The sequence below is a fragment of the Podarcis raffonei genome, chromosome 4, assembly GCF_027172205.1.
Source record: "Podarcis raffonei isolate rPodRaf1 chromosome 4, rPodRaf1.pri, whole genome shotgun sequence".
Classification (NCBI taxonomy): domain Eukaryota; kingdom Metazoa; phylum Chordata; class Lepidosauria; order Squamata; family Lacertidae; genus Podarcis; species Podarcis raffonei.
In genome coordinates this window covers 2615213-2629311 of record NC_070605.1, presented here as the reverse complement: position 1 = coordinate 2629311, position 14099 = coordinate 2615213, and the positions used below count along the sequence as shown (strand labels likewise).

At 39.7% G+C, this 14099-nt stretch overlaps 1 protein-coding gene across 1 annotated transcript in view; it reads right to left on the bottom strand.

Annotated features, from left to right (window-relative positions):
- Positions 1–2439: 2439 nt before the first annotated feature.
- Positions 2440–14099, bottom strand: part of LOC128412183 (zinc finger protein 850-like) — a 37764-nt gene continuing 26104 nt past the window's right edge. The window contains exons 4-5 of the mRNA XM_053385042.1: positions 7661–7667; positions 2440–4997 (exon numbers count right to left, since the gene is read on the bottom strand). Of these exons, the coding sequence (XP_053241017.1) occupies positions 3842–4997; positions 7661–7667 (1163 nt within the window). The 3' untranslated portion in view covers positions 2440–3841. The remainder of the gene's footprint in view (positions 4998–7660; positions 7668–14099) is intronic.

Here is a 14099-nt window from a genome sequence, read left to right as displayed (position 1 = left end):
TATTTTTTGTTGCCGTTTGCGATGTATCTGATTATGTCATATCTGTGATGTATGTACTCAAGGTACAAAGCCCCTGGGAGCATCTTAAAATCCTTGCAACAATTTCTCAATTTTTCAATCTATTAGCCAGAATATTTTCGAATATCTTATAATCCACATTAAGTAATGAAATTGGTCTATAATTCTTTACATCTGATCTATCTTGTTCAGATTTTGGTATCAAGGTTATATATGCGTCTCTCCAGGTTTCAGGAGCCCTCTCCCCTCTCAGTATCTTATTACATACCTCTGCCAAAGGTTGAATTAACCAATCTTTAAAAGTTTTATAATATTTGGCAGATAATCCATCCGGTCCCAGGGCTTTGCCCAATTGCATCTGATTTATTGCTATCTCTACCTCCTGTCTTGTAATCATGTCATTGAGTAGTGATCTTTTATCTCCGGGAATGTTCTGCATTTCATTTGTTCTAAGAAATTGCTCAATGTTATCTTTATCCTCTTTACCTTTTTTATACAGTTGTTTAAAATATTTCTGAAAACATTTTCTAATATCCCCAGGGTTTTCCACAGATTTACCCTCCATTACAATATTTGTGATCGTGTTTTGTTTCTGTCTCATTGCCAAGCCAGCAATTTCCCACATTTATTTGCAGATTCAAAATTTCTCTGTTTCATTAATTTTATTTTCCATTCTATTTCTTGATTTATAATTTGAGAAAATTGAGTCTGCAAAGCTTTAATGTGTTTTTGTATCTGTTGGCTTTTAGGCTTTGATCTTAAATTCTTTTCTTTCTCTTTTATTTGAGAAAGAATTTTTTCCTTTTTTCACTTTGTATCTTTTTCTTTATAGCATTCTGTTGTATGAGGAAACCTCTCATAACAGCTTTACTAGCATCCCAAATGACTCTTGCTTCTACCTCTGTATTTATATTTAATTCAAATTTAATTCAAAGACTCTTTTAGAGTCTTTTGGGCCTTTCCCACCACCAAATCGTTCCTCAACAACCCATCATTCATCCTCCATCTGAAGGAACCCTGCAGATACAATTTCATTTCCAATAACACTACATTATGATCAGAGCATGTCCTAGGACATATTTGAATTTTTGATACCCTTGGAGTTAAATCTCTGGTAATCCATAAATAATAGGTTCTTGAAAATGTTTGGGAGGAATTTGAGAAAAATGTGTAATCTTTCCCAGTCGGATTTCGTAGTCTCCATATATCTGACAGGTCATATTTATCCACCATCTCAAAAAACAGTTTTGGAAGTCTGCCTGCATTTTGTACTTTTTGTTCTTGTGATTTGTCCATTAATGTGGAGACTACTCCATTCAAATCTCCCATCAATATTATTTTGTAATCCAAACATTCATTGAGCTTCAAGTCCAAGTTCCTAAAAAAGTCCACTTTTCCATCATTTGGTGCATAAATTCCCAATAAAAGATATTTGTCGCCTTGTGCTGTAATTTCAACCACAATGTATCTCCCTTCCTTGTCCTTAACAAAAGCTTGGGGTTCTATTTTTCTTTAATATAAAACACCACTCCTCTTTTTTTTACCTTGTCTGATGAAATAAAGTCCTGTCCGAGTTTTTTATTCTGTAAAATTTTTCTACGTAGTCTAGTAACATGGGTTTCTTGTAAACAAATTATATCCAAATTGTTTCTTGCCAAGGTATGGAAAACTTGACTTCTTTTTTCCAGGGAATTTAAGCCATTAACATTCCAGGAGTAAATTCTTAAAGACATCTTAATTTTTTAGGGTCCTTCAGCCCCTACAGCCAGAGAAGGGGAACTTTCCAAACCAAGCTCTTTTGCGTTTTTCTCCAGAAATCTCTCCTTCTCTCCTACAGTTCTGATTCTCTGTTTCCTCCCTTGAAATTTGAAGGAAAGACCCTCTGGGAATTCCCACCTGAAGAAGATATTTTCCTTCCTTAGGGCAGTTGCCAGATCTGAATAATTACTTCTCAAAGATAAAAAAATGTCATGGGACCTCTTTGAACAAGATCACCGCTTTCCCATCTATCTTTAAACTTTTTTTATAGTGATGTTCCAATATCATTATAGGGACGCAGGTGGCGCTGTGGGTAAAACCTCAGTGCCTAGGACTTGCCGATCGTATGGTCGGCGGTTCGAATCCCCGCGGCGGGGTGCGCTCCCATCGTTCGGTCCCAGCTCCTGCCCACCTAGCAGTTCGAAAGCACCCCTAAGTGCAAGTAGATAAATAGGTATCGCTTTATAGCGGGAAGGGTAAACGGCGTTTCCATGTGCGGCGCTGGTGCTGGCTCGCCAGTGCAGCTTCGGCACGCTGGCCATGTGACCCGGAAGTGTCTTCAGACGGCGCCGGCTCCCGCCTCTTAAGTGAGATGCGCGCACAACCCTAGAGTCGGACACGACTGGCCCGTATGGGCAGGGGTACCTTTACCTTTACCCAGTATCATGTCTCTTTGTTCCTTTGTTTTAAAAATCACCATACAGTCATGTGTGATTTTAGAATCTTTTTTAGGACCAAATCTATATGCTTTATCAATCCACAAATTCAATTCTTCTTTTGAGATCTCCCAGTAAGTTGAAAATTCCTCAATGAGCCAACCCTTCAAGTTATCCTGTTCCTTCTGGACCACTCCCCTCAGTCTCAGATGAGCCTCCTTCTCCTTTAATTCCAAAAACGCAATCAAATTTAACGCCTGCTGCTAGACAGTCTCTAAATCCCGAATTTTTACTGTTTCCAGTTGTGTAATTCTTTCCTCATGTGAGGTAATGTTGGACCTCATTGTCTTCAGGTCTTCTTTCAGTTCAGAAAAGTCACTCCTCAAATCTTGAATGGTTTTTTGATTCCCTCTTACTTCTGTTTTAATTTCCTGAAGAAGTTGCATTACTGATTCTTCAAATGTTGGTGTTCTAGATTCTCTTCTTGGTTTAATTTTTGTTCTTTCCAGTCTCTCTGACTTTTCTGTCTTGTCTCCTTTGTCACCCCCAACCATAGTTTTATTTCCCCCCCCCAGGTCAGCTACAGTCAAAAGAGGGAGACAATAGGATAAACAGACTGTTTCCCAGCTGCAAAAATCCCCACTCCAGAGTAAGAGTCTTTGCTCACCACAGTCTTTCAATCTAGTAAATATAAGTACAAGTCTTTATTTTCTCCTTTAAACAAGTCCCAAAAGTTTATTTCAAGTCTTTAACTTAGTTGCAGAGTTCCAGGTATTTGTTGAGCTCTGGCGGCTGTGGTTACTTTGTATTTTTCCAAAGTGGAAAACGAAAGTTGAAAGCTTCCATTCCCTTTGTTGCGTCACAATGGAGTCTAGCCTCCCCTCACCCGGGAGGTCTGCTTCCACAAAGAAGATACAACAGTTCAGGAAAAATCCCTAATTCTTCTGCAGGGAAATTTGTTTTTTGTCTTTCCCCCCCTTCCCCCTGCTAGAAAGGGAGATATAGGAAAGACTTGAAAGTTTCTAAAAGATGAGACTAAAGTTGCGGCTTTTGGTAACGTTAGCTGCTTTCGTTTTTACTTCAGTGAAAGGGATTGACCTCTGTTTTTAAATCCCTTTCCTTCCCAATTCAAAATTCCAAATGAAATCGTTTTACTCACGATTTCCAAGAGGGATAGTCCAAAAAAATTTTTTCCCTTGGAGGAATTGGCCGCTCACAATCGCAGGACTCAGAGCTTCGCGCTTTGAAGGAAGCGAATTGTTTCAATAGTGCCAATGTCTCCAACCCCGCTCTCACTCAGCCCTCTTTTTTAGAGCTTACGGGGAGCAGGGGAGTCGTTCCCGGCACCTGCAGGAACTCCAGGTCCTCAGAACGCTCAATCTGAGGGTTTTTCGGGGCGCCGCTGCGCTCTAGCGACTCTCCCCTGTCTTCGAAGCGCCGGTGCCCTTTCCACGAAAGAACTCCTGTCCGCCATAATCGGGCGAGCCAACCGGAAGTCTATAATGAAGGGTTTTTCTGACGTTTGAATGAATTCTTTGATGGGAAGTGAGATTGGAGCTCTTACTGAAGCTCTTTCCACATTCCACGCACTGATAGGGTTTCTCCCCTGTATGAATTCTTTGATGGGAAGTGAGATTGGAGCTCTTACTGAAGCTCTTTCCACATTCCACGCACTGATAGGGTTTCTCCCCTGTATGAATTCTTTGATGGGAACTGAGAGAGGAGCTCTGATTGAAGCTCTTTCCACATTCCACGCACTGATAGGGTTTCTCCCCTGTATGAATTCTTTGATGGGAACTGAGAGAGGAGCTACATGTGAAGCTCTTTCCACATTCCACGCACTGATAGGGTTTGTCCCCTGTATGAATTCTCTGATGGGAAGTGAGAGAGGAGCCAACAGTGAAGATCTTTCCACATTCCACGCACTGATAGGGTTTGTCCCCTGTATGAATTCTCTGATGGGAAGTGAGAGAGGAGCCAGCAGTGAAGCTCTTTCCACATACCACACACTGATAGGGTTTCTCCCCTGTATGAATTCTTTGATGCAAAGTGAGAGAGAAGCTATAAGTGAAGCTCTTTCCACATTCCAAACACTGATAGGGTTTCTCCCCTGTATGAATTCTCTGGTGGGAATTTAGAGAGGAGCTATGAGTGAAGCTCTTTCCACATACCACACACTGATAGGGTTTCTCCCCTGTATGAATTCTCTGATGGGAAGTTAGAGAGGAGCTACATGTGAAGCTCTTTCCACATTCCACACACTGGTAGGGTTTCTTCCCTGTATGAATTCTTTGATGGTAAGTGAGATCGGAGCTATTAGTGAAGCTCTTTCCACACTCCACACACTGATAGGGTTTGTCCCCTGTATGAATTCTCTGATGGGAAGTTAGAGAGGAGGTATGAGTGAAGCTCTTTCCACACTCCACACACTGATAGGGTTTCTCCCCTGTATGAATTCTTTGATGGAAAGTTAGATTGTACCTCTTACTGAAGCTCTTTCCACATACCACACACTTATAGGGTTTCTCCCCTGTATGAATTCTTTGATGGCAAGTGAGATCGGAGCTATTAGTGAAGTTCTTTCCACATTCAACGCACTGACAGGGCTTCTTTCCAATGAGATTTCTTTGATGGGAAGTGGAATGGGAGCTCTGACTGCAGCTTTCTCCACACTCCAAATTTTTATGTGACTTCTCCTTTCTGGGGATTTTGTTGTGGTCACCTTTGTTCTCAATTTCCAATTCATCACAATCTGCAATGGAGACAAAAAGGGATTAGAGCCTCAGGAACGAATAAAGAAGAACGGAAGGGAGTTCAGTGTGTGTTTATTACCTTTGTTGTTTGTCATTAACCAACATATTTATTATTAGATTCTGATGAGTTGTTGAATGTTCCTTTGTTTGATATAGAGTAGTGGCCAAAATTGTGGAAGCCTTTTTGGAAATAGTGTATTCCAGAGCTTTAATGGCTTATAACACCACTTGTTTTGGAGTAATATCATAAAATCATATATCAGTGGAAAAATAATTTGAGCAAGAACATAATGCAACAAAGTTCAATTAGCTGTATTCTATCAAAAATTATAGCCAAATAACCAGAAATAGGAAGCAGAAGCACTACTTGCTTAGGTTGACTATTGTTAGTGTCTTATGTGATTGCTATCAAGTTGGCTGGTTTTTTTTGTGTTCTTTCATTTAGAGAGTTTGCAGAACATAATAAAATTTTAAAAATGGCACAAAGAGTTGACTGGTTACCCAGAAAGAGATGTAAACTAATACTTTTAAGTGAACAAGGCTACAGTTATGAAGAAATTAGAAGAAAGATTGGGGAAAACTTAACCAAAGCTGGCCTTTCTATATTTTTGAAGAGGTATAAGAAACTCATTCACGGGGGGGGGGGGCGCTAGGGGGCGCATCGGAAGATGGCCAACAATACCATCTCTCCGGCTCACACAAGGTAATTAAGAAGCTGTTATGGGAGTATGCTGTTATCCCTCGTTACCCCAAGGGAATGGGGAACGCTGCCTTGCCTGCTGTGCCCATAATTCACCCCCAGATTCGAAAGGGGGTGAGGGCACTAGGCACAAAAGCCCTCGTGTGGGTCAGCTCTCCTGGACGCTGTCTCTGATCTGCGCAGCTAGTTGCGGGAGCTCAAAATAAACAATCAGAACAGAAGCAAACGCACATACTTCAAGCGATGATCGGGAATAAGGACTGCTAACTAAAGGGATCTCTGGGAAGAGGAGCGACAGGCTGGACTTAATAATAAATCAAGAAGAGGAATAAATCAAGAAGAAGATTCATCAAAGGATCGGTATGTCGGAGCAAGACTGAAAAGGAGGGGGGAGAAAAACTTTTCTTTTTTTGTCTTATGTGAGTGCCCAATAATTCCCCTCCCCCCAAAAAAGAATTGTTGCAATTACTGATCACAAGCAGCAGAAATAAGAACTGTGTGGAAATTAGTTACTATGCAAGAACGTGGCTTATGGGAGCATCGGGAAACGAAAGTAAGTCCTTTGTGATGCAGTTATAAAAAGAGATTTATCATGGCAGGCTCGCCCGCAGGAATCCAGGGGGAGGAGGACTATGGCTGTTACTATGTTGGAGTGTGGGTTCGGCCTAGCAGGGCCCCCTGAGAAAATTTATGAGCGGCAGGCCTGGGGAGATCAGGACAGACTGTCGGAATGTTTTGTACGGAGGTGTTGAAATGGCGCCTGTCTACTTTTATGGCTCTTGGATGAGTGTAAAATCATTTACACTGAAGTTGATTGCAAGGACTGGTCTAAATGCTAGAATTCTAAGGAAAAAGCCATTGTTCTCTCTCAAGCAAAGGTTGAAAAGATTAAACCCATGTTAACTGGAGAGCGGAACAATAGGATAGGGTTATTTGGAGCAATGAGACCCAAATCTCCTTGCTTGGTAGTGATGGCATGAAATACAGGAGTAGAAGAATCAAAGAAGATTTACATCCTACATGCATTACACTGACTGTGAAACACCCAGCTAGTGTTATGAATTTGTGTCATTAATGGGTGTCACGGCTAAAAATTGGCCACTGTTTCTTTAATGCTAAAAGAACCAAGTCAGCATGAGTCAGTGGCCTACAATGACTCATGCAACCTTTCACCAAATTGTACCTGTATATATAGAGTGGTCAATGTTAGTGTTGGGTGTGCGTTGGTTGGTGAAATCTGGTAGTGTTGATGTGTGTACAGTTGGTCGGTTGTTTTGCAGATAAAGACTTTTAAGAATAAAAGCAGAAAATACTCTGCAAGGGCACTCTTCTTGTGGACTCCTTTATGCCGACAAGGGTCTGAGGACCAGGCTGAGGAGACAAAGGAAGTCAGGTCCTTTGCATTTTCAGACACTGACAATGGAAATGTAAATACATAAATGAAATACTTGAGCCCAAACTGAAGCGTTCTGCATGTGATCTTTCCCCATATATTGAAGCATTTACATATGTTTGTATAAATATTTGTTTATTTAATTATTTTATATTTCAACAGAATTCAGCTCCATGTCATGTTGCTGCTGTGTGCAAAAGGTTGTTTGAAGATAATAATATTCCACTGCTTGAATGGCTTGGGAATAGCCCAGACCTTAACCCAACTGAAAGTCTATGGAGCCGACTAAAGAAACTTCTTAGTCAGAAGCAACCCAGCAATAAAGCCTAATTAATAGAGGCAATAATTCAGTCTTGGTGTCACATTATTACAGCTGCAGAACTAAAAAACTTGGTTCACTCCATGCGAAGGCGTTGTAAGGCCGTTATTAAAGCTAAAGGTTACCAATGGTTTCACGTTTTTTCTTTATGACTACTGTTCTAATAAATACTCCTTCATAAAATTTCTTGCATTAAATTCTTCATTAAATTATCTTTCCATTGCTATATAATTTTATGGTATTATTCCAAAAAAAGTGGTGTTATGAGCCATCAAACCTCAGAAATGCACTTTTCACAAAAGGTATCCACAATTTTGGCCACTAGTGTAAGATGTTCATTTTAAAGTTAATGTACTTTTTATATGGGATCAGATTGTTATTATTTATGTTTCATGTTTATACATGTGTTGGAAGCAGCCCAGAGTGCCTGGGATAACCCAGCCAGATGGGCAGGGTATAAATAAAAATACTATTATTATTATTACTATTATTATCTTTTTTTTTATAATATTTTTATTAAGCAATTTTTATATTCATACAAACAAAACATACATAAACAAACAATGGACAAAAAACAAAACAAGAAACAAGTACCATTTCATGTCCTAATTTCTTAAACCTTTCTTCTTCGACTTCCTCATGCCTCCCGTTTCTGTATTCCAAATTCTATTCAATTGTTCAGCAAATCTTCCCTTATTTTGCTATAAATTTAAGCTAATCATCCTTATTCTCCTTGTCTTAACCATTACTAATAGTAACCATTTACTTTAGTCCAACATCATTCTAACTGTCATTAATTTTGTAATATTTCTTTAAATAGTCCTTAAATTTTTTCCATTCTTCTTCCGCTGCATCTCTTCCCTGGTTTCGGATTCTGCTCGTCATTTCTGCCAAGCCCATGTAGTCCATCACCTTCATCTGCCATTCTTCCAGTGTGGGTAAATCTTGCGTCTTCCAGTACTTCGCAATGAGTATTCTAGCTGCTGTTGTGGCGTACATAAAGAAAGTTATATCCGTCTTTAACACCCCTTGACCGACAATACCCAAGAGAAAGGCCTCTGGTTTCTTATTAAAGGTATATTTAAATACCTTTTTAAGTTCATTATAGATCATTTCCCAGAATGCCTTAATCTTCGGGCACGTCCACCAGAGGTGAAAGAATGTGCCTTCCTTTTCTTTACATTTCCAACATTTATTATCAGGCAAATGGTAAATCTTTGCAAGCTTGACTGGGGTTATGTACCACCTATAGATCATTTTCATAATATTTTCTCTTAAGGCATTACATGCCGTGAATTTCATCCCGGTGGTCCATAACTTTTCCCAATCAGCAAACAAGATGTTATGACCAATGTCCTGAGCCCATTTAATCATACTTGATTTAACCGTTTCATCTTGTGTGTTCCATTTCAGCAGCAAATTGTACATTTTTGACAAATTCTTAGTACTGGATTCTAACAATTCAGTCTCCAATTTTGATTTTTCCACCTGGAAGCCAATTTTACTGTCCAATTTAAACACTTCATTTATTTGATGATAGTGCAACCAATCTCTCACCTTCCCTTTTAATTTTTCAAAACTCTGCAATCTCAATTTGTCCCCTTCCTTTTCCAGAATTTCCCAATATCTTGGCCATTTCGACTCCATATTTAACTTTTTAACTGCCTTAGCTTCCATTGGCGACAACCACCTTGGAGTTTTATTTTCCAGCAAATCTTTATATCTGACCCAGACATTTAATAGTGCTTTTCTGACAATATGGTTTTTAAAACTTTTGTGCGCTTTAACCTTGTCATACCACAGATATGCATGCCACCCAAAAATATTGTTAAAACCTTCCAAATCCAAAATGTCTGTGTTTTCAAGAAGCAGCCAATCTTTTAGCCAGCAGAAAGCTGCCGCTTCATAGTACAATTTAAAGTCTGGCAGGGCAAACCCCCCTCTTTCCTTTGAATCCGTTAATATCTTAAATTTTATTCTGGGCTTCTTGTCCTGCCAGACAAATTTAGATATATCTTTCTGCCACTTCTTGAAACAGTCCATTTTATCCATTATTTGTAATGCTTGAAACAAAAACAACATTCTTGGCAATACATTCATTTTTATAACTGCAATTCGGCCTAACAAGGAAAGCTTCAAGTTTGACCAAATCTCCAGATCTTTTTTCACTTCTGTCCAAGTTTTTTCATAATTATCTTTAAATAAATTCACATTCTTAGCTGTCATATTCACACCCAGGTATTTCACTTTTTTAACCACAGTCAACCCCGTCTCATTCTGAAACCTTTCTTTTTCAATCTGTGTTAAATTTTTCTCCAATACCTTAGTTTTTAACTTATTCAATTTAAATCCTGCCATTTGACCAAACTCTTGAATTATTTCCAAAACTCTTTTCGTACTAGCTTCTGGCTCTTGTAAAGTAAGTACTAGGTCATCTGCAAATGCTCTCAATTTGTATTGTTTAGCTCCGACCTGAACCCCTTTGACCAACTGGTCCTTCCTAATCATATTAAGCAAAACCTCCAGGACCGATATAAAAAGTAATGGGGAGATAGGGCACCCCTGACGTGTCCCTTTTTCAATCTTGAACTCTTCTGTAACCACATTATTTACAATTAATTTTGCTTTCTGTTCAGAGTATATTGCACTTATACCATTTTCAAACCCTTGGCCTACCCCCATCCCCCGGAGGTTCTTCAACATGAAACTCCAAGATATATTGTCAAAGGCTTTCTCGGCGTCCACAAATATCAAAACAGCCTTAGTATTTATATTCACTTCCAGCTTCTCCAAAATGTCAATTATATTCCTTACATTATCCGACAAATGCCTTTTCGGGAGAAAGCCCGCTTGGTCCCCATGAATCTCCTCCATCAAAACTCTTTTCAATCTCTTTGCTAAAACATCAGCAAAAATTTTGTAATCCACATTTAGTAACGAGATGGGTTGGTAGTTCTTAAGTTGGGTCTTTTCAGTCTCTGTCTTTGGTATAAGTGTGATGTAGGCCTCCCTCCACGTGTCTGGTGCCCTTCTCCCCTCAATGATTTCATTGCAGACTTCCTTCAAAGGTTGTATAAGCCCTTCCTTCAAAACTTTGTAATATTTGGAAGTCAATCCATCCGGTCCAGGTGATTTGCCCAGCGTCGTGTTTTGAATGGCATCTTCTATTTCCTGTGCTGATATCTCCTGGTTCAAAATTGTCTTACTTTCCTGCGAAATCTTTTTCAGCCCATTTTTCTCGAGGAATTGTTGTATATCTGTTTCTTTCTGCGGCCCTTGTGTATACAGTTGTCTAAAGTAGCTCTGAAAACAGTTCCTAATTTCCACTGGGTTGCATATGTTCTTTCCCTCCACTTCTAAGTTTGTTACCGTGTTGAGTTTTTGTCTCTTCTTTATTTGCCAAGCCAATAACTTGCCACATTTATCTGCAGATTCAAAAGTCTTTTGTCTCATTTGTTTAATTTTCCATTCTATTTCTTGATTCATCAGTTCCATATATTGTGTTTGGTACAGTTTAATTTCTCTCAAAATCTCTTGCGATTTTGGCTTCAGTCTTAATTTCCTTTCCCCTTCTTTTATCTTTTCCAAAATTTTCTCTTTCCTCTCGTTTTGCTTTCTTTTCTTTAATGTATTTTGTTGTATCAAAAACCCTCTCATCACGGCTTTACTTGCGTCCCATACTATTCTTTTTTCTACTTTAGTCCTTAAATTGATTTCGAAATAATCTTTCAGAGTTTTTTGGGCCTTTTTACAGATCTCCTCGTCTCTAAATAAGGTGTCATTCATTCTCCATCTGAAGGAACCAGTTGTTGTTTGCTTCATCACCATCTTTACTGCGTTATGGTCGGAGAGAGTTTTTGGGCAGATTTCCATTTTCTTTATATTCGACGCCATACTGCTAGTCACCCAAATTTGGTCAATCCGAGTCCATGTCATTTTGGCTTCAGAAAAGAAGGTTCCCTCTCTCTCTAATGGGTGTTTTGTTCTCCAAATGTCAATCAAGTCCATATTGTCAGTCATTTCAAAAAAAGTTTTTGGTAGTCTTCCATCTTTTGTAACAACCTGTCTTTGTGCTTTGTCCATATTTGTTGAAACTACTCCATTCATGTCCCCCATCATGATTAATTTGTAATCCATATAGTCCATTAAAGTCTCATGCAACTTCTTAAAAAATTCTGCTTTCCCTTCATTTGGTGCATATATTCCCACTATCAAAAAATTTTCTCCTTGGAATTGAATTTCAATTGCCAAATATCTTCCTTGGTCATCTTTAAAGATTTGTTTCGGTTGCAGATTTTCCTTTGCATAGATCACCACTCCTCTCTTTTTTACTCTGTCTGAAGATATAAATTCTTGTCCCAGTCTCTTGTTTATTAATAATTTTCTGTGTGCTCTTGTCACATGAGTCTCTTGTAGGCAAATCAAGTCCAATTGGTCTTTCTTTAGAGCATGAAATATATTTTTCCTTTTTCGGGGATTGTTTAGACCGTTACAATTCCAGGTTAGAAGTTGCAAAGCCATGATGGGGTTACTTGCTTCCTCCTACAGCTCCCAGTTGTTGTTCGTCTTTTGTCGGTGGTTCTGTGTCCGTATCTAGTGATCCCTTGCTTGAAGGGTGTCCTTCTCCTGGATAGGTCTCTTTCTGTAGGTCTTCTTCGTGTTCTCCCAGGAACTTGTCTTTATCACTCACTGTTTTTATTCTTCTTTTCTTCCCCTTGTATTTAAAAGACAGGCCTTGGGGAAACTCCCACCTGAATAGTATGTAGTTCCTTTTCAGCAGTGTCACCAAATCCTTGTAAGGACCTCTTGCATCCAAAATACTTTTGGGAATGTCTTTAAAGATCTCAATATAAAAATCTTCAATTCGAAGGGTTGTTTGGTAGTGCAGGTTCAATATTTTATCTCTCTCTTCCTTGGATCTTAAAGTTATCAGGCAATCTCTGGGTCTATTCTTCCTCTGCCTTATTCCCAACCTAAATGCACTCTCTATCTTGAACTCTTCTTCTTTCAGCTCCTGCTTCCAAAAGTCAGAAAACTCCTTTGTCAAGTAATCCACCAAGTTATCTCCTTCCTTTTCCGGCACAAGTCTGATCCTCAAGTTCTTCTCCTTGCGTTGCATATCCTGCATAGAAAGTGCCAGTTCATACTCATCTAGTTTCCTGTACACCGGTGGAAATTTTTCCTCGGCAGCAGTAGCAATTTCCTTAGCTTCCTCAGCTATCTTTCGTGTTGTGGATGAATCTTCCAGTAATTTCCCAATTGCTTCTGCATTGGAGTTCACTTTGTTCCCGAGGTCAGTTATACTTTTAGTATTTAAATCAATTTTCCCAGAGATTTCTTCAATTTTCTTATTTGTTTCAGCACCTTGCTTCTTTAATTCCTCTAAAGAATCATTTATTTTCCCCAATGCCTTTGCAAACGCTTCCTCAGAAGACATTGTTTTCACTTTTACCTTTGTGACAGCTGCAGTTCCCGAGGCCCCTGATACAGAGGCCCTTCTTTGCATAGAAAGATCAGCTTTGTATTGTCTACCAGATCTCAAAGTTGTTTCTTGTGAATCTTCTTTCTGTTTACCATCTGCCATAACAAAGTCTTTCACTCAAGGTCATTCCCACACTCTTAAGCTGTCAGTAGGAAAAAGTTCTCAGGCTTTAAATTCACTTGTTGCTGAAACTGTTCACAAATCCTCTAGAGGGCGTAAAGTCAGTTCTTAAACTTCAAGTTGTTCCCACACCTTCCAAAAGGCAAAAGCCCTCCTAGTCCCTTTGTTTGTAAAAGATCCAAATCAATAGTATCCTGCAGATAACTTACTGTGTAGCTAAATAGAATGTTTCAAGTTGAGAGTAGCCAAAGTCAATATTATAGTTACTTTTTAACCTTTTTGTAGCGACCGTCCTTAACCGGTTCCTTTCCTCCAGCAGTCCGACCCCCAGGTAGAGGAGCAGCGGTAAACAGTTCAATTTATTTTAAAACAGGCAGGAAATCCCTTTACAATCTTCTTCCCCCCCCCTCCTGCCTTCTGGGGAGGGAGTTCTTTACTTGGTGTTGGATTTCTTAGCTCGCAAACTCTCCTGTCAAAAGTTACAGCTTAAATGCCTTTCGCTTTAATCTTGCTGCAGAACGGAAAGCAGACTTCCTTTTTAGTGCTTGTCCGTCTCGGTGCCCAATTTCTTTAATTTTAGCGTCCAATTTTAATATAAGCTCAGTCCTACTCACGGAAAGTTGCTCTTTTTTAATCCGAATTCTCAGGAAGAAGTCAGCGCTCTCCGCTAATGGCGACGCGGCTTCGCTTCGCAGGCTGGGTGAAAACGACTCTCAGCACCGCTCCACACACCCTCCGCTGATCCTTAGCCTTTAAAAAGGCTATTTCACAACGTCGGGGGGGCGCAAAGGTGCCCGCCGAGTCTCCAGTTCACAGGCTACGCGCCTGTGATTTTTGAGGGTCCTCGCTCCGCCGTGAGCTACGGGACCCGAACCCGCGAAGCAGATCTCTCCCGGAGCT